Genomic DNA, 19,211 nt, shown 5'->3' with positions numbered 1-19,211 from the left:
CAAACGAAAGTACATAACTTCGTCATGTGTCAACATAAATCATGTGTCGTAAAAGGAGACTAAGAGATAGGTATATACATATACTTGGAATTCTTCTTTTAGGCGATGTGCTAGTAACCTGTCACTATTTGAATCTCAATTCTATCATTAAACAGGTAAACGTGGCCATTCAGTCTGTTCAAGACTCTGTCTGCCCCGCAAGGGATATAGACGATGTATGTATGTATTTATCAATTTACTCATTAATTCACGTGCTTTAGTTAGATTGCTAACTCATAGAAATTTAAATAAAAAAAACACCTAATATTTGGTTGAAATAAAAAAATTTAAAGCAAGTCATTTATTCATTCAAAATTACAATTCAAAAGCGAATGACAATATTCATTTCTTAAAAAAACTTACATTAAGTAAATCGCTTATTACTAATTCACAATTGTAAAGATATTAAAGGACATACGAAAGTATCATACTTATATATCCTTTTACAAAAAAAAATCTTAATACAAGATTTAGGAGGACAATTTTTCATTTACGGGTGGAGCGTTGGGTGTAAGCTAGTAACATTAAAATAAAGAACTTTATCATAATTGAGTTATAGCAAAAATTATGTCCAATGCGACTTTGTGTTATAAGGGCTAGTTCATACCGAGACAAGAGAGGACGCGACATTTTACAGCGAGTAATAATTAATAAAAATTACTTGTTATCATTAGAATTATACAAATTGCATTAGGTAGCTTTATTAAAATGTCGCCTCGCATTTTATTTATTTATTTACTTAAGGTATACACTTTTTCTTTCTCCTGTCTTTAGTCCCGGTTGCATCCTCACCACTCCGGAGAGGAGCCCGGGGTATGCCTTTGACCGTGGATCCTGGATTGGGCGAGTCAGGTTTTTACACGAAGCGACTCCCGTCTGATCTCCGCAACCTTTGCAGGGGAACCTGACCCGTATTGGATCGATCATGGTTATACATCCAGTTGCCTGAATGTGCAGGTTTCATCACGACACTTAAGGTTACAATCAATAACATCGTCCAAAATTAATATAAACTTATTTTGCAAGTGTATTTAAAAGCATTTTGTAAATGTCTTCGATATGAACTTACCCTAAATGTTATAAGTGGTGATTTAATAATAAAATTGAGTATAGATCATAAAGATGCATTGAAAATAAATTTGCAAATTGCTAATTCCTAACATCAATAGGTTTACAGCTTTTTAGGATTAAACACTTAATTTTAGACACTGAAACGCCTGACAAAGAATCTTAGATCAACTTAACTTTGTAAGTACTTACGAGTAGATAGTGTGTTGTAAGATGTGTGTGTGTTTGCAAATTGTTGAGCGTAAACGTCTTAAAAAAACAATTTATTACTTGAGGCCTTTAGATAATTCATATGAATCTTTTGTTTCAAAACTCGTTATAAGAATTTCGATCGAGAAACACGATTTGTTTGAGTAATAAGTATTAAAGAAATCATCCTCACATTAATTATTAAAACTAAAAATTCAAAACACAAGCATAGTGTTAATGCATTAAGGAATTAATTGATGTCAATGAGACGATAAAAAAATCATGAAAATAATCTTAATTATAAAAGAAAAATGTCACAAAAAAATCCCCCCGAATTAAAGGAGTAGAGGGGTGGGTTTAAAGGGGTAATTGCGGTGGGTGTCGCCCATTCTGAAAAATAAAGAATAAATTATGTTATTTTGTGTCTCGAAGTCGCGGGCGGCCTCTAGTAAGAGAATCTATTAAGAGGTAAGTAAGAGATCTTCGAATCAGTCACATGGAAACTCCAGGATAAAAAGTAGCCTATATGTTATTCTTGGTCTTCAGCTACCTACATACCAAATTTCATCGTTATCTAGTTTTTGCGTGAAAGAGTAACAAACATCCATACTGACATACAAACTTTCGCATTTATAATATTAGTAGGATTTAAATAAATCGTGGTCACAGGTCAGTGTAGTAAAAGGCGACTAAGGGTATTCACACATTCATCTTGTTTATAGGCTTCCATGCCGGTGTGATACCGAAGAAAACGAACGGCCTTACAGTCTTTTCGAGACTATTGGCTCTGTCTACCCCGTGAGGGGTTCAAACGTGATTGTATGTATATATAATATTCACCCCTTAAATGTGAAAATCCTCCTGTTTCTATTCAATGCGTTAAGGCCGTTGACCTCAACAGAGGTGAGTGTTACCAAAAGCGCCTGCAAATTCTCCCAAAGATGAGAAGCTGTTGATGCCTTCACCACGACCGCGTGACCACTGTCTATTTGGTACCTGGAAGTACAAGTTTGCTTGTTTGTTTAATAAAGCCATCTCACTCTAGAACAAAAGGTACCAAAGGGCCTCTCCATGTTGGCTTCGGCCCCATGAACGCCTCCCAAATGACCGGGTCCCTATGGGCCCGTGCACATTTTACATGTACCAACATAATAATAATAATAAATTTATTGAAACAAAGAATATGTAACAAAAGCATCTTATAAACAAATACATCTTATAAATGTTTGTTTGTAAACTCTTTATTGCACATAAAAATAAATATAACAATTAAACAGTCATAAGTTTATTATCTATACGTACTAATATTTTTATTATCTATACTATAGTAATAATTTTGGTGCCGTGTGGTTCCCGGCACCATTACAAAAAAGAATAGAACCACTCCATCTATTTCCCATCGATGTCGTAAAAGGCGACTAAGGGATAATCTTATAAAATTGCGATCCTTTTTTTTAGGCGATGGGCTAGCAACCTGTCACTAGTTGAATCTCAATTCTATCGTTAAGCCAAATAGCTGAACGTGGCCATTCAGTCTTGAAAAGACTGTTGGCTCTGTCTACCCCGCAAGGGATATAGGCGTGACGATATGTATGTATGTACTAATATTATAAAGCTGAAGAGTTTGTTTGTTTTAACGCGCTAATCTCAGTAACTGGTTCGAATTGAAAAATTCTTTTTGCGTTGAATAGACCATTTGTCGAAGAAGGCTTTATAACATCACGCTGCAACTATTAGGAGCGAAGAAATAATGGAAAATGTGAAAAAAAAAACGGGGAAAATTATTCATCCTTGAGGGCTTCAATGATGCCAGAAATAACTATTCCACGCGAACGAAGTCGCAGGCACAGCTAGTATTGGTATAAACCTGTCACTATTCGAATCTCAATTTTATCATTAGGCCAAGCAGCTGAACGTGGCCTCACAGTCTCTTCAAGACTGTTGGCTCTGTCTACCCCGCAAGGGTTATAGACGTGATTATATATATGTGTGTATGTACTATTTACAGAATTCGTTCAATGGCAGACGGAGTCGACGGCCAAAAGTTAGTATGGAAATTTTTAAGAATAACCAGGAATGCAGAAATTGAAAGGAGATTAACCTTATCCGTGCCGTGTGGTTCCCGGCACCAATACAAAAAATAATAGGACCACTCCATCTCTTTCCGATGGATGTCGTAAAAGGCTACCATGGATGTCGTAAAAGGCTACTAAGGGGCTTATAAAATTGCGATTCTTTTTTTTAGGCGATGGGCTAGCAACCTGTCACTATTTGGATCTCAATACCATCATTAAGCCGAGTAGCTGAACGTGGCCATTCAGTCTTTTCAGGACTATTGGCTCTGGAAAGATGATGAGGTTTCTTGGGTAATTGTTAGGAATATTGAGTCAAACAAATTTTGGAAAGGTGCAAAAACTGTATTGTGACTAATTCAATCTTTACGAAAACTACATTGACAACATCATTACGTTTGACGTTTTGTATTTTAAAAAAGTAAGTTTAATAGACAACAGGCTCCATCTACCCCGTAAGGGATATAGACGTGACTATATATATGTATGTATGTATTTACCTTATCAGCAGCTGAGCAGGAGAAACTTTAAGGCCTGCCGCCATGACTTTTACCATGGGGTCGTCGATGACTGCTGGAACACCGCTGGTGTACTCTTTGGGGGTACCTTTTGACCCCAAAACCCCGAAACAAGAGAGCTTCACGTCCCTGGATGAGCAAAACTTGGCGAGTTCGTCTTGACTCAAGTATGGGTGGCATTCCACCTAAAAAAATATATGAAAAACTAGAGGCCGCCCGCGACTTCGTCCGCATGGAAACCCTGTCAATACCGCGGGAATTCCGGGATAAAAAGTAGCCTATATGTTATTCTGGGTCTTCAGCTACTACACACCAAATTTCATAGTAATCGGTTCAGTCGTTTTTGCGTGAAAGAGTAACAAACATCCATACAAACTTTCGCCTTTATAATAGTAGTAGGATAACGAGGAAACCCTATCAATACAGCGGGAACTCCGGGATAAAGAGTAGCCTATTAGTTATTCTGGGTCTTCAGCTACCTACATACCAAATTTTATAGTAATCGGTTCAGTCGTTTTTGCGTGAAAGAGTAACAAACATTGATACTGACATACTCACAAACTTTCGCATTTGTTTTATCTGTCTATTATATTTGACGACCTAGTAGTACGCTTGTCTGTGACACGGGAGGTGCCGAGTTCGAATCCCGGACAGGCATGATAAGAAACGAACTGTCTCTGATTGGCCTGGGTTTTGGATGTTTATCTATATAAGTATATCTTGTAAAATATAGTATCGTTGAGTTAGTATCTTGTAACACAAGTATTTTTGTACACATGTTATCGCCACACCCTAGCCTAGGTTAGACAAGTTTGTCCTGATATAAATACACACTCACAAAAGAAACTACGTGTGGCCTAGTCTTAAAAAAAATCTAGAAAAACAAAATAAATAGGTACTTGATTAAAATACTAGTTAATTAAATAAATATTATTTTTATTAAGACGATAATGATTCGTCGTTGCGAATGACCACTCTTCTTTCCCATGGATGTCGTAAACGCGACTTAGGGAAAGCTAATAAACTTCTACTTTTAGGTTATGCTCTAGCAACCTGTCACTATTTGAATCTCAATTCCATTACCAAGCCATGAAGCTGAACGTGACCTTTAAGTATTCTCGAGATACTGCCTATGTCTACCCCGTAAGAGATAAAGACGTGATTATATGAATGTAAGTATGTTTGTACCTGGTTGATAACCGGCTTGATCTTAGCCTTATCCAGGATTCTCTGGACCTGATTAGTATTGAAATTGCTCACTCCTATACTCTTGACTGAGCCGTTTGTGACAAGAGTCTCCATACCGTACCAGGCGTCCATAAAGTCAGAGGTGGAGTATTGTACGACGTTAGCGATTTTCGGAACAGGATCCGAGCCTTCCTGTTGCAAAAAAAAAAATATATATAAATTTGTAATAATTTACAATAATGAACATAAATTTCAAACTAATAAAAATTAACTTGAACTAATAACAATTAAACCTTATCTAAAAAAGATAAAAATTAAATAATCATAAATCTATATTAATTTGTGTCGGACGTTGTATATATGCTCCAATCCGTGAAATCTTTGCTTGCGCGATTTAGACTCTTCGCTGTTATTGGCTGATAGCGTCGCCTGATTGGCTGTTGTGACTTTTGGCGTAGAGATGTCGCCACACACGTGGTTTTGTTTAGTGAGAAAAATGTCAGATATATAATTTACATTTTATATTTACTAGAGGCCGCCCGCGACTTCGTCCGCATGGAAACCCTATCAATCCCGCGGGAACTCTGGGATAAAAAGTAGCCTATGTGTTATTCTGGGTCTTCAGCTACCTACATACCAAATTTCATGGTAATCGGTTCAGTAGTTTTTGCGTGAAAGAGTAACAAACATCCATACATCCATACAAACTTTCGCCTTTATAATAGTAGTAGGATTGTCAAATAATTTTATTTTATGTTGAATAATATAGTAATTTTAAACTGATTATTTCTCTCTTCTTTTATCCTTCTATCTTCTGTAGCAATAACTAACTTTGTAACTATACTTTCTACACACAGAAGCAATTCCTTTACCTTAAACGACATGGGGTTATGTATCAGATATAAGTCGAAATATTTCAGCCCCATTGCCTTGAGGGACGCGTTACATGCTTCAGGCACCAAGTCACGACGGTGGAAGGTACTCCATAGCTTGGAAGTAATGAACAGGTCTTCCCTGGGGAAAAGAAAGAGTACTTTAAAGCGATTCTTTATCACTAACGGGGTAAGAGCCAACAAACTCAAAAAGTCACGTTCAGCTGTACAGAATAGAATAGATTTATTTTCAAAATTGGATACAAGGTATCACTTATTGACGTCACTATAATTGCACGGGTTAATGATGAAATTGAAAATCATGTAGTGACAGGTTGTTAGCCCTTCGCCTAAAATAATAATTCATCAATAGGAAAGAGATATAATGGTCCAATTCTTTTTTCTATTGCTGCCAGGAATCCCACGGCCAATTCGATAAAGTATGCGATAATCGAAAAATAATGTTCTCATACACTCTCCAGAGAATCTAAATGCCAAATTTCAACATACCACGCTCAGTAGTTTCGGATGCTGACAATGCTGTCAGAGGTTTCAATTTAAATAATTCAATTTCGTCACTCATGCAACAAGCAGAGTGGCGCAGTGGAAGCGTGCTGGGCCCATAACCCAGAGGTCCGTAGATCGAAACTACGCTCTGCTAATATAATATATTTCTTTTTTTTTATTTTTTGTTTTATACCTGCGCCCATAAAACTAAAATTCTCTTATTAAAAGAAACAATTACATATACAAAAAAGTGAAGTCTCTTTTTGACCTTATATTAACATCGTGTGTCATTATAATTACACATCTTCATAGGCATCTTCCTAAATTTATTATACTAACAGCGTGAAATATTCAACTACAAATATTGTCTTCTGCATTCTTTACGGTAAGGAATAACTGAATTGAATCTTGTAAAAAGTATATAAATACTTTATTGTTCATTAAAAAAATAATATAAAACAAATATAAAACAGTAGTACGGTACAAAGGCGGGCTTATCCCTAAGCGGGATCTCTTCCAGCCAACCTGACAACAAGAGGATCGCACACAAAATTGAGGCAAGATTGAACAACAGTTCATTAACGAGGTATGATAATAAGTACTTTGCATAATAAAATTAAAAACACAAAATTAAAAAAAAAATTAGCAGAGCGTAGTTTTGATCTACGGACCTCTGGGTTATGGCCCAGCACGCTTCCACTGCGCCACATTGCTTGTTGCATGAGTGACGAAATTACTATTTATATGGTAAATCCTTACTAGCTTTATTCCCTTAAGTGAACTTACGATAATTAATGTTAATTATACATGTCTTGTATGTCAGTATGTATGTTTGTTATGCTGTAATTATAATGATACACGATGACACCTACTTATAATATTAGGTTATAAAAGTGACTTCACTTTTTTGTTAGTGGAATTGTTTATAATTATAAGAGAGTTTTAGTTTTATGGGAGCGAGTATAAAATTAAAAACCAAAAAGAAGAAATATCTTAGCAGAGCGTAGTTTCGATCTACGGACCTCTGGGTTATGGGCCCAGCACGCTTCCACTGCGCCACTCTGCTTGTTGCAAGACTGACCAAATTACTATTTATATGGTAAAGCCTTGCTAGCTTTATTCCCTAAATTTCTACTAGTATAGAAGTCTACAATTCAATTAAAAGCAAAAATTATACATTTCTTATATGTCCATATGTATGTTTGTAACGCGATAATTGTAATTATACACGATGACATCAACTACTCAAAATAGGTATCTACGCTTTTACGAATGTTATAAAGAGACTTCATTTTTTTTGTTTGTGGATTTGTTTATTTTAATAAAAGAGTTTAAGTTTTATAAAACAAAAAAAAAAAGAAATATCTTAGCAGAGCATAGTTTCCTCCTAAGGACCTCTGGGTTATGGGCCCAGCATGCTTCCACTGCGCCACTCTGCTTGTTGCATCAGTGACGAAATTACTATTTATATGGCAAATCCTTATTAGCTTTATGCCCTAAATGTGTACTTGTAGTAAAAAAATACAAACACAAAAAATATACATTTCTTGTATGTCAGTATGTAGGTTTGTAACGCGGTAATTATAATGATACACGATGGCATCAACTACTCGAAATAGGTATCTACGCTTTTACGATTGTATAAAAGAGACTTCACCCTTTTTATTTGTGGAATTGTTTATTTTAATAAGAGAGTTTAGTTTTAGGGGCGCGGTAATAAAACAAAAAATTAAAAAAAAAAAGAGATATATTAGCAGAGCGTAGTTTCGATCTGCGGACCTCTGGGTTATGGGCCCAGCACGCTTCCACTGCGCCACTCTGCTTGTTGAATGAGTGACGAAATTACTATATAAGTATATGGTGAAGCCGTACTTGCTATATTCTCTAAGTTTCATGTGACCTCACGGTTATTGCAAAGCACCCGTCTTTACCTGACCCTTTACCGTACTGGTAAAGGGTCAGGTCAAGAGTACCCGAAACCACCGAGCTTGCATGAAGAGAGTTATAAATGTGGATGAAGCGAAGGATGTATGTAGAGATCGTGGCAAGTGGAAAGATGTAGTCTCTGCCGACCCCTCCGGGAAAGAGGCGTTATGTTATGTTATGTTATGTTACGTTACGTTTCGTTAAGTTTCGTTACGTTACGTTTCGTTTCGTTAATTTCGTTATGTTACGTTACGTTACGTTTTGTAAAGTTTCGTTACCTTACGTTACGTTACGTTATGTTATGTTTCTTACCGTCTCACAGTCCCATCTTCAATCTTGGCTCGAATAGCTTCGCCGATTTCCTTCTCATTGCCATAAATATATGCTGTGTCTATGGCACGGTAACCCATGTCAATTGCAGCTTTCACGACAGGATTTGCAAGACGTTTATCCAGCTGGAAATTTATGAGTTGGTTAAACTCTTCATTGTACACTAGCCATGCCCGCGACTCCGTCCGCGTGGAATAGTTATTTTGGGCATCATTGAAGCCCTCAAGGGTGAATAATTTTCCCCGTTTTTTTCCCATTTTCCATTATTTCTTCGGTACTGATAGTTGAAGCCTTCCTCGATAAATGGTCTTTCAACACAAAAAGAATTTTTCAATTTGAACCCGCAGTTTCTGAGATTAGCGTGTTCAATCAAATAAACTCTTCAACTTTATAATATTAGTATAGATAAAAAAACAAGAAACAGTACAGTTGCCTGGAATTTAAAAAAATATGTACAATATGGCGAACTTATACCAATTGGGATTTCTTCCAGTCAACCAAATGTAAAGCGTTAATAATAAATAATATCCCAAATCAAAAAGGTGGCGCAGAAAAAAAGCATTGGAGTGCGCTATAATTAATTGTTTCAATAAACATACATACATATAGTCACGTCTGTATCCCTTGCGGGGTAGACAGAGCCAACAGTCCTGTTAAGACTGATAGGCCACGTTCAGCTATTTGGCTTAATGACAGAATTGAGATTCAAATGTAGACAGATTGCTAGCCCATCGCCTAAAAGATATAGCCCAAATTAATAAGCCCTAACCCTTAGTCGCTTTTGACGACATCAATAAGTGGTCCTATTCTTTTTTTTTTATATTGGCGCCGGGAACCACACGGCACAAACTTCTGTACGTAAAAAAAAAGTACCAGGAGTGCATAAATTGAAGTAGCTTACCAGAGCGGTGCCTAGGGCCAAGACGGGCATTTCTACGCCATTACCCAGTACCATGTAGGTCATGTTCTCGGCTCTCCCATGCACCAACTTAGCGTTGGCTAGTTCAGTGATCCTCGCCTGTAACTCCTCATCGTTCGCGTCCGGAGGTGGAGTGGTTATTTTGGTCGTCACAGGTCTTTGGGTGGACGTGGGTTCGGTCCGAGCGGATTTCTGCTGTGGATGTTAAGGGACAGTTTTATAAATATCAGGTGGTTGTTCCTTACGAGGTAGACAGAGTCAAAAGTCTCAAAGGCCAAGTTGAGATAGATGGATTGATGAAGGAATTTGAGATTCTGATCGTAGGAGGTTGATTACCCATCGTCTAAAAGAAGAATCCTCAATGTTTTACTATTTCCTTGGAATCAATTACGTGTTATTTTAATATAATTATAACATACCTACATCATTTAAAATTAATAACACTTATTGCTAATTATAAAGCTGAAGAGTTTGTTTGTTTGAACGCGCTAATTTTAGGAACTACTGGTTTGTATTGAAAAATACTAATAATCCCGCAAGGGATATGGACGTGATTACAAATGTATGTATAAAAATTAAATACTGAGTATGCACCTTATCTACTTAAATTTTTGAACACATTTTATGAGACTTATAAGTTGAAATAGTTCAAGATTTTGCACGCTCCGCGACGCTATATGATGTAAGAATAATTTATGATAAAAAAAACTTACCATTGTTATGAAATAGAGGCACAAAATTAAATTAAATCTCATTTTGAATGTTGATGCAAGACATCACCGAACTAAAAGGAATGTTGGTTTCCTTGTAATATTTAAACTACCCTCAAAAGTTGTTTGTTATACAATTGACACAAAATAATCCCAACTTATAATGTAAATGCCGTGTGGTTCCCGGCACCAATACAAAGTGCCGTGTGGTTCCCGGCACCAATACAAAAAAGAATAGGACCACTCCATCTCTTTCCCATGGATGTCGTAAAAGGCGACTAAGGGATAGGCTTACAAACTTGAGATTCTTTTTTTAGGCGATAGGCTAGCAACTTCTCACTATTCGAATCTCAATTCTATCTTAAAGCCAAATAGCTGAACGTGGCCTATCAGTCCGCTCAGGACTGTTGGCTCTGTCTACCCCGCAAGGGATATAGACGTGATTATATGTATGTATGTTATAATGTAAATTCGAAGGTTAGTTTACATACATACATATAATCACGTCTATATCCCTTGCGGAGTAGACATAGCCAACAGTGGTTCAGAGGCGAGAATTCGACAATAGCGCCAAAAAGGCTGACAAATAAAACAAATATAAAAGAATTATAAACAAATAAAACAGCATTGACATTCAAAATACCGCTAACTTTCTGGGCACACTCCTACAAGTTAATGCTTTTCAGGGACTGTACAATTTGTAAATTGATATCAATTATCTATAATTATATAATACTCGTATATATATAACTAGAGGCCGCCCGCGACTTCGTCCGCATGGAAACACTATCAATCCCGCGGGAACACTGGGATAAAAAGTAGCCTATGTGTTATTCTGGGTCTTCAGCTACCTACATACCAAATTTCATGGTAATCGGTTCAGTAGTTTTTGCGTGAAAGAGTAACAAACATCCATACAAACTTTCGCCTTTATAGTATAATAATATATAAGTAGTTTTTGTTTGTAATAATTTAGGTTATTTACATATTGTTATTGTTTCATATTGTTGAATTTATAAAAAATCCACGTGTCGTATAAGGTGACTGAGGGATATGCTTATATACGTGAGATTCCAATTTTAGGCGATGGGGTAGCAACCTGTCACTATTTGAATCTCAATTCTATCATTAAGGCAAACAGCTGAACGTGGCCTTTCAGTTTTTTAGATAACTGTAGGCTCTGTCTACCCCGCAAGGGATATAAATGTGATTATATGTTATGTTAAGGTATTCACGACCGGTTTTTATCTTTAAAAGAAAAGAAAAGAGAAGTGATGTAACTCACCTCAAACAGAGCTATGATTTTGGACACAGATTTTTTCCTCGGCCTCTCTCTAGGGTCTATCACTTTTTTGTTGGTCTCAATTTTCTCAGTTGAATTCATTCTTATTATCATTTGATGCACTTTCCCCTTAACAGCGTCTCCAAGGTCCATTTCTGCTAAACTCTTTGGTCTTTCGCGTTTAACTTCTCCATTTTCCTTAACTCTTTTTATAATCTCTACTTCATCATTCGTAAATACTTCATCTGCATGTACATCATTATAAATTTCTAGCGATTTGTATTCTCTGTCTCTCTCTATTTGAGTTTCTTTTTTGTTAGGAATTTCAATTTTAATGTTATTGTTATTAGGCTCATTTTTGAGTTTATCAGAAATATCATCGTGTGAATTGTTTGAAGTTGTTTCTTCAATAATAATAGGAGCTTGAATTTCATATTCTGAAGGTTTATGTTCTAATGTCTCAATAACAATACTTCTTGGAACTTTCTCTTCTATGCTTGGAGGTGGTGGTTCTAAAAGTTCTCTATTGGTCCATTTCTCACTTCCTAATTTGTTAAAGTCGTTAATACTGTCGTCTGATTGGATGTTATCCAGTTTAGGAGTGGACTCAAGAATAGGTTCATCAATAACAATTCGATTATTTACTTCGGGTTTTAAAATTTTAGTATCCCTAATGTTATCTTTTGATTTGTTTGTATCAATGATCTGAATTTCTTGATATTTAACCTTATTTTCCACTATTTCTACCATATAATCTTTTGTAACGTTGTTATCAAACTGCAAGGAATCATTATTTTTATTAACATTTTCAGGAGAGTAAGTATTTTTTTCATCCTTCAATAATTCATCGACTATTATAGGCGTTCTATCTACAAGGATTTCTTTCGTTAGATCTGATTTTAAAACTTTCGGCTTAATTGACAATTTGGGTGTTACATCGCCTTTCAACTCTTGCCTCTAAAACAAAACAAAAACATTATTACTTAACATGATTATTTCAACTTCATTTATTTTTATTACAATCCATAAGTTTATCGCATTTTAATCAAATAAAAAACCTCATTTAAATTGATGGAACCTGAAATTTTCATTGTTATTATTTGTACAAACAATTTATTAAAAACGTTCAATAACGTGTCACAATGGTTACTTACTTCAAACATTGCGATCTTCGAGAGAATAGATTTATTCTTCGGCACATCAATTATAATATCTTTCTTAGATTCAGAATTGTTAATACCAAATTCCTGAGATCGTAATCTTTGAAGCAACCTGCTAACTTTACCAGGCGTATATTTGACGTCCATAATCTCAATCTCATCTTGATTTAAATCTGTATGACTATTTTGTTTCTCAATAGTTCCATTAGCTTTCGTGACAGTTTCAATTGCTTTGCCTAATTCAAGCTGAGTGTTTTGTGTTACTTCAGATATTGTTTCCGGGTTCGTTAATTCTGTATTGTCAAGATTTTTCACAATGTCTTTTTCTTTGTGATTTGCTGTATCAATTTTATTGATAACGACTTCTTCTATTTTTGTTTCAACTAATTTTTGTGTTGTCATTTTTACAGGTTCGATATATGAAATCTCATTATGGAAATAGTTTTTCTCGCTTGGAGTATTTATTGCATCCTGATTATTATCAGCAATTTTATTTAAATTTTCATTATTCGGTTTACTGTTACTTCTAGCGAAACTGTATTTACTTCGTATTGATCTATGTGGATCATCTTTAGGAATAGGTATCTTCGTATCAATATTTTCAACTTTATTTTCATCCTTTTTAGGTATAGCTTTTTCATCGACTTTAGGTATTTTAATTTCTTGTTCACTTTTGCGCTTCGATAGCGGTATTTTTGAGTATCTCGGCCTTTCAACAGGCACATCTACAGTAATAGGCTGCACTTTGTTATCTTCGTAATCGTGTATGATTTCCTCGAATTTGTTTTCAATCTTTTCTGGGTCTTCTACTTTCACGTTATCTATTTCAGCCATAATTTCTTTCGGTTCGCTAACAACAATTTCGTCGTATATCTTTTCAAATTCTTCCTCCGGTTGGGGTGTTTCCGCTTTTATGTCACTTTTAGAGGCACGCCTGTCTAGTGGAGGTGGTATTCTACTGTCTTTGAGTCTTGGTATAGAGGAGCGTTTCTGCATCAGCCTCGTTGGTGGGACCTGAAATGAGATTTGTTTTTAAAAGATACATTCATGCATACATATAGTCACGTCTATATACCTTGCGGGGTAGGCAGTGTCAACATTCTTGAAACGAATGAAAGGCTACGCTCAGATACTTGGCTTAATGGTAGAATTGAGATTCAAATAGTGACAGGTTGCTAACATTGCCTAAAAGAGGAATCCCAAGTATGTATATAAGCCTATACATTAGTCGCATTATACGACATCCATGGGAAAGAGATGGAGTGGTCCCGTTTTTTTTTCTATTGGTGCCGGGAACCACACGACACCTATTATATAAGATATTTTTTGCAATTGTGGTCTGCGTAAGACAGGTCATTGCTACGAGTAATTACAAAGGGTACTTATATTTGTATATGTAAGTTTATATATGTCTATTACTAATTAACTGGAAATTAATTTATTATTATAAAGCGACTTCAAAGCTTTTTATGTGCGCTTTTTTTTGGTTGACTGGAAGAAATCCCAGTTGGGACAAGTCCGCCATTACACATATTCTTCTAAAACCAATGACTGTTTTGTAATTTTTTTACTTTTTCATTATGCTATAAAGAGTTAACAAACAAACAACCCAGTTTATTTAATTCAAACAAATTTTAACAGCAGGTCAAACACCTACCTCATCATTCTTATCACTGAATCCTCTCCTGTCTCTGATGGCTTCCACCACCTGCTTCAGTTTTGGAATCCTAGTCCTGATTCTACCATCATTATCCATCACCCGTACTGGTTGATGTTCCTTTATCACGTCAGAATGAATTTTCGGATTCTCTTCCTGTAAATTTAATTAACAACTTAGTATTTTTGGACGACTGACCTACCTGCTAGGTTGATTTTAATTTACGATACAAATTACACCGTCTCTGTCTTGTGGTTTCCGACATTTTAGAATAGAATCACGCAATATATTTCACATTGATGTTGTAAAAAGCTACTAAAGAATAAGGCTTGAGATTCCTCTTGTAGGTGATGGGCTATGCAACCAGTCACTATTTGAATCTGAATTCTATCACTAAGCCATACAGCTGAACGTGGCCTTTCAGTAATTTCAAGACTGTTGGCTCTCTCCACCCCGCAAGGGATATAGACGTGACTAATATGTATGTACATTAACAAATGTAGTTTCTATCAAAAGCATTTATACCTGCATTTGGAAGTATAAAGGTTATTCTACATTAAAAAATTAATATTTAAAATTGGCGCGAAAGGAGGCTCAAAATTAAAAAAGTTTTTCAATCACAATCAATTTATTTTAGTGTTTGTACTCATACTTGTGTACAGTCGTCGCATGTTTTCCTGGTACCGATTGCTTCTTGAACAGGTGTTGGAAACTTACCGATATATTTTCCGTAACGGAAACTTTTTGCAGTTTTAAATCTCCTTTAGTAAATTCTGCCTCTTGCTTCGTCACTGTTATGACCGGGGATAGAACATAGTCTTTTGGATTTTCGACCTTGTCGTGAAGAGCCACGGTTGAGTTTTGCATGGCTTGTTCTACAGTTGCGTCGTAACCTTCTCGCAACTCCTGCTTGCCTGGTACTTCGCTTTCGATGTTAGATGGGGTTATGTTCTCGAACTCAATTTTGAAAACCGGTGTTGCCATTTTATTTCTGTAATTTTTTAATAAATAATTAAATGGGAATTTAGAAATATTTTGTTTTTTATATTACATTAAAATTACTTGATCCTATGTTAAAATGATTAAAATTAAAAAGATCTTGTAGTTATTTAGATAAAAACGAACTTAAAAAAGTAATTAATTGGGAGTGATATGTGAACTTAAAATAAATCAACAGGTTTTTTTCATTTTTCACTACGACATGTGCTGTATAAAAAATATATAAATATACACGTAGACAAAATGTCTCTCTTTTGCAGTTCATTCATTAAAAATATAAATTAAAAAAATAAGAGAAAGTTAGGAAAACAATTGATAACTTACAATTTATTTCCATTGACGATGAATTTAAGAAGGCGACTGTGGCCGACATTTTCCATTAAATCATTATTATTATCTTGAGATAAGTTGATTGCAGCCGACATGCTATCTTGTGCATCGTATTTTGATATAAAAAGTATTATTTAAAAGCATGTAATCCACATACCTGAATAAAAACAATAAGTTGAAGAAAAATCGTGAGTGATCTGTTTAATCAACCATAATCCATTATGGATTAGCCTTTGCAAGGCTATAGAGATCAGACGAAAGTATACTGTCATTGCAACATATATTTTCATACTCAGGAAACATACATACCTATAATCACGTCTATATCCCTTGCCGGGCGGACAAAGCCAACAGTCTTGAAAAGACTGAAACGCCACGTTCAGCTGTTTGGCTTAATGGTAGAATTGACATTCAAATATTGACAACAAAAAAAAAACTCATTAAAAGTGTGAGAAGTTAAAATTGTAATGTTAAGTAGGTAAAAATATTGTTAAATGAAGAATAATTGCTGACATAACCTACCGATAATAAACTTTGAACCGAATACCTTCTTCTTTCTAGGGTCGATCCAAAAAAACATCTTGATCTCTCTGGAGAGGATCCCGAGGTGCGCTTTTTTACCATGATCTTAGATTGAAGAAAATGCTGCAGTGCAGTTTGTTACCACTTCTTCTGCACTGGCGCTTTGGAAGCGGCAGTAAACTTAGTATTAAGAATTTATTTGACGCCAACCAATGTTGTGAAACCAAAAGATATTACGATTATTAAGTAATGTTTGTAATGTCCCGCATTGAATAAAAATTTTGAATTTGAATTGGGTAAGTCAGGTTTGGTAATGCGCGTGGCCGTTTTGCTTTTCTCCAGAGAGTCTTTGGTACTCGTGCCGTAGGATCTGAACAATGAATCACATTTTTTTATTCTGGGCCTTAGCCGTTCAAGAATCGATGCTAAGAACATATTAATTTTATGAACTTATAGGGTTAGAGTTACTATGAAGATCTATTATACATACAAATTTAAGACGTTGTTGTACTCATTTTATTCAAATAAAAATTTAAATCAGAACTTACCCAACTGTTTATCAGCATTTATATGTTCGTAACCAATTTTTTTGTAAAATGGCAACACTATAACTCAATTTTTGTTTGTTTTTCACACACTTTTGTATATTGGGCCAATTAAAACAACCGTATTAAAATATTCAGAAAACAATTTGATAATTTAATAACAAAATGCAAAAAAAAATATTGAACATTTATGAAATAAAATTGAAGTTTCAATCACTACAATAATAAAAAAAAACTATTTTCAAAATGTCTTCAATTCAATGCACGTTCTATAGGATTTTTTTCATAATTCATTTCATTTGCACAGATTAAATATATAATTAAAAAATAAATTGACACTTACGCAGTGTTTTGAAAAATACATGAATATGTTTTATTTTATTCTTATTGTTGTATAACTTACGCGATTTAACACTTTGTCAATGTTAAGCATACTGAATTGTGTTTTTGCTATCTACAGATAAAAATTGATAATTATTGATTAGTGATTGGACGCTACCTGATAAAATACTTTTGTTATTACGAAATTGTACGGATTCTGTCTATTAAAAAAAAGAATTATGAGTTACTAGCTGTAGCCCGCGACTTTGTACGCGTGGAAGAGACTATCATGGTTTTTCTACGTTGTATGCTACACTAGCTGTTCCCGCGACTTCGTCCGCGTCCAATAGTTATTTTGGGCATCATTGAAGCCGTCAAGGATGAATAATTTTCCCCGTTTTTTTTCACATATTCCATTATTTCTTTGCTCCTTATAGTTGCAGCGTGATGTTATATAGCCTAGAGCCTTCCTCAATAAATGGTCTATTCAACGCAAAAAGAATTTTTCAATTAGAACCAATAGTTACTGAGATTAGCGCGTTCAAACAAACAAACAAACTCTTCAGCTTTATAATATTAGTATAGATTTAGATTTCTCCATCCAAACGATGCTCTTACGGTGAGGGAAAACATCGTGAGGAAATCTGCACATTCAGGCGACTGGTTGTGTTACAATGATCCAACAAGGGTTAGGTTCCCCTGCAATAGTTGCGAGAAGCTCAGATAGGAGTCGCTTTGTGTAAAAACCTAACTCACCCAATCCAGGATCTCCGCCCCCCTCGTCCATACCACGCCGTTCCCAGCGCCCGCGCAGAGGACCGCCCGTGCGCCTCATTGAACAAGTCAGTCTTTAAACAACGCGCGGACCGGTGCGGTATGCACTTCTTATTAGCGAGCGAGTTTTGTTATTTCTTTTTATAAGTTACCGAAGTAAAGTTGTTATCCCGTAGTTGGCTTTTACTTCTCGATCTCGCCCCGCTATATTGGCGCCCAACGTGGGGCCGTGTGCTCTTTTAGTGATTCGCGTGTGTTGTTTGTTGTTCACGTGTTCTACGACGGCAAGACGCCGTTTGTCACGTAGTCACGAAGACTCAAAAGCTGGACATAGTTTCGCAACAGAAGTGTCTGTTATATTCCGCGAACAGCATAATTTATTTAGGTTTTGTATCTAAACTGTTTTGTGTACCTATCGTGACAGCGTGTCTGTTTGTTCCCACGATAGTGGACAGTTTACGAACCTAAATACCGTTTTAATAATACAAAAACTTACCAAAAATAGTTTCGTGTACCATAAAAAAAGAACCGTTGTTTGGGTACGTGAACAGTTAACGTACCTAAATACTCTTTTGTGTTGAGACTTTACCTACCTGCAGTGAACAAAAACTTACCAAAAAGTTTTAGTGTACCCAAAAAAAAAAAAAAAACCGTTATCGCGACAGTGTTACTGTTTTGTCTCGCGATACATGTGTAGGTACTACAATAGTTACGACTTTTTACGCGGCCTGACTTTTTTTAAGACTTTTTATACAACTATTGTGTGTGTTGGACATTATTTATAAAGACTGGTAAACGTTGTGATAGTGCGTCTGGACTTTCGTGAACTCTTATTTCGACATACACGTATTGCTTCATCGTGTTACCATGGTGCTTACGAGATCTCGCGCAGAGAGTTCGTCGGCGGGCGCGGCCCAAGCTAATGTGGTGGCGTCGCCGCCGCCCACTCCGGAGGCTGTACAACAACCTGCACCTGCGCCAGAGGCTGTTCCATTGCCTCCGCTTGCTCCGATCATGATAACAACCGAGCAGCTGAGATTTTTAATGGAAAGGGTAAATGGCCCACCAACTGTAAGTAGTTCCTTACATGGTAATTTCGCAAAATGCACAGCACGATTCGACGGCGAGAAGTCTAGCAACGTGGAATCTTTTGTAGACGCCATAGAGGTCTATAAAGATTGTGTTGGAGTAAGCGACGAAAACGCCTTGCGTGGCTTGCCTATGTTACTCACCGGGTTGGCTGCGACATGGTGGCAGGGTGTGAAGGATCATACCCCAACCTG

At 36.0% G+C, this 19,211-nt stretch overlaps 1 protein-coding gene and 2 non-coding genes across 10 annotated transcripts; 1 reads left to right on the top strand and 2 right to left on the bottom strand.

Moving 5' to 3' along the window:
* Positions 1–308: 308 nt before the first annotated feature.
* On the bottom strand, positions 309–17,296 carry LOC106138967 (titin). 8 transcript variants are annotated; one of them, XM_060953070.1, is made up of 13 exons: positions 17,177–17,285; positions 15,761–15,923; positions 15,155–15,428; positions 14,438–14,593; positions 12,775–13,794; positions 11,624–12,577; positions 9,611–9,823; positions 8,692–8,834; positions 5,947–6,088; positions 5,075–5,266; positions 3,869–4,071; positions 2,137–2,292; positions 309–1,686 (listed from the first exon to the last, which is right to left on the bottom strand). In XM_060953070.1, the coding sequence occupies exons 2-13, from the start codon at positions 15,859–15,861 to the stop codon at positions 1,632–1,634; spliced, it is 3,609 nt and encodes a 1,202-aa protein (XP_060809053.1). In that variant the 5' UTR covers positions 15,862–15,923; positions 17,177–17,285; the 3' UTR covers positions 309–1,631. The 8 variants fall into 8 exon arrangements, with proteins under 8 accessions (XP_060809053.1, XP_013195740.2, XP_060809054.1 ...); XM_013340286.2 differs by lacking the exon at positions 17,177–17,285 and adding an exon at positions 16,837–17,165 and having other exon boundaries at positions 9,611–9,820; XM_060953071.1 differs by lacking the exon at positions 17,177–17,285 and adding an exon at positions 16,837–17,165 and having other exon boundaries at positions 15,761–15,862.
* On the top strand, positions 6,536–6,607 carry Trnam-cau (transfer RNA methionine (anticodon CAU)). The gene has a single exon. It is a non-coding gene; the product is annotated as a tRNA-Met (tRNA).
* Positions 7,448–7,519, bottom strand: Trnam-cau (transfer RNA methionine (anticodon CAU)). Its single transcript has one exon. It is a non-coding gene; the product is annotated as a tRNA-Met (tRNA).
* Positions 17,297–19,211: the final 1,915 nt, after the last annotated feature.

This window comes from Amyelois transitella, chromosome 31 (genome assembly GCF_032362555.1).
Source record: "Amyelois transitella isolate CPQ chromosome 31, ilAmyTran1.1, whole genome shotgun sequence".
NCBI lineage: Eukaryota > Metazoa > Arthropoda > Insecta > Lepidoptera > Pyralidae > Amyelois > Amyelois transitella.
Note: the sequence above shows the minus strand (reverse complement) of the source record. Positions and strands in the feature narration are given on the sequence as shown.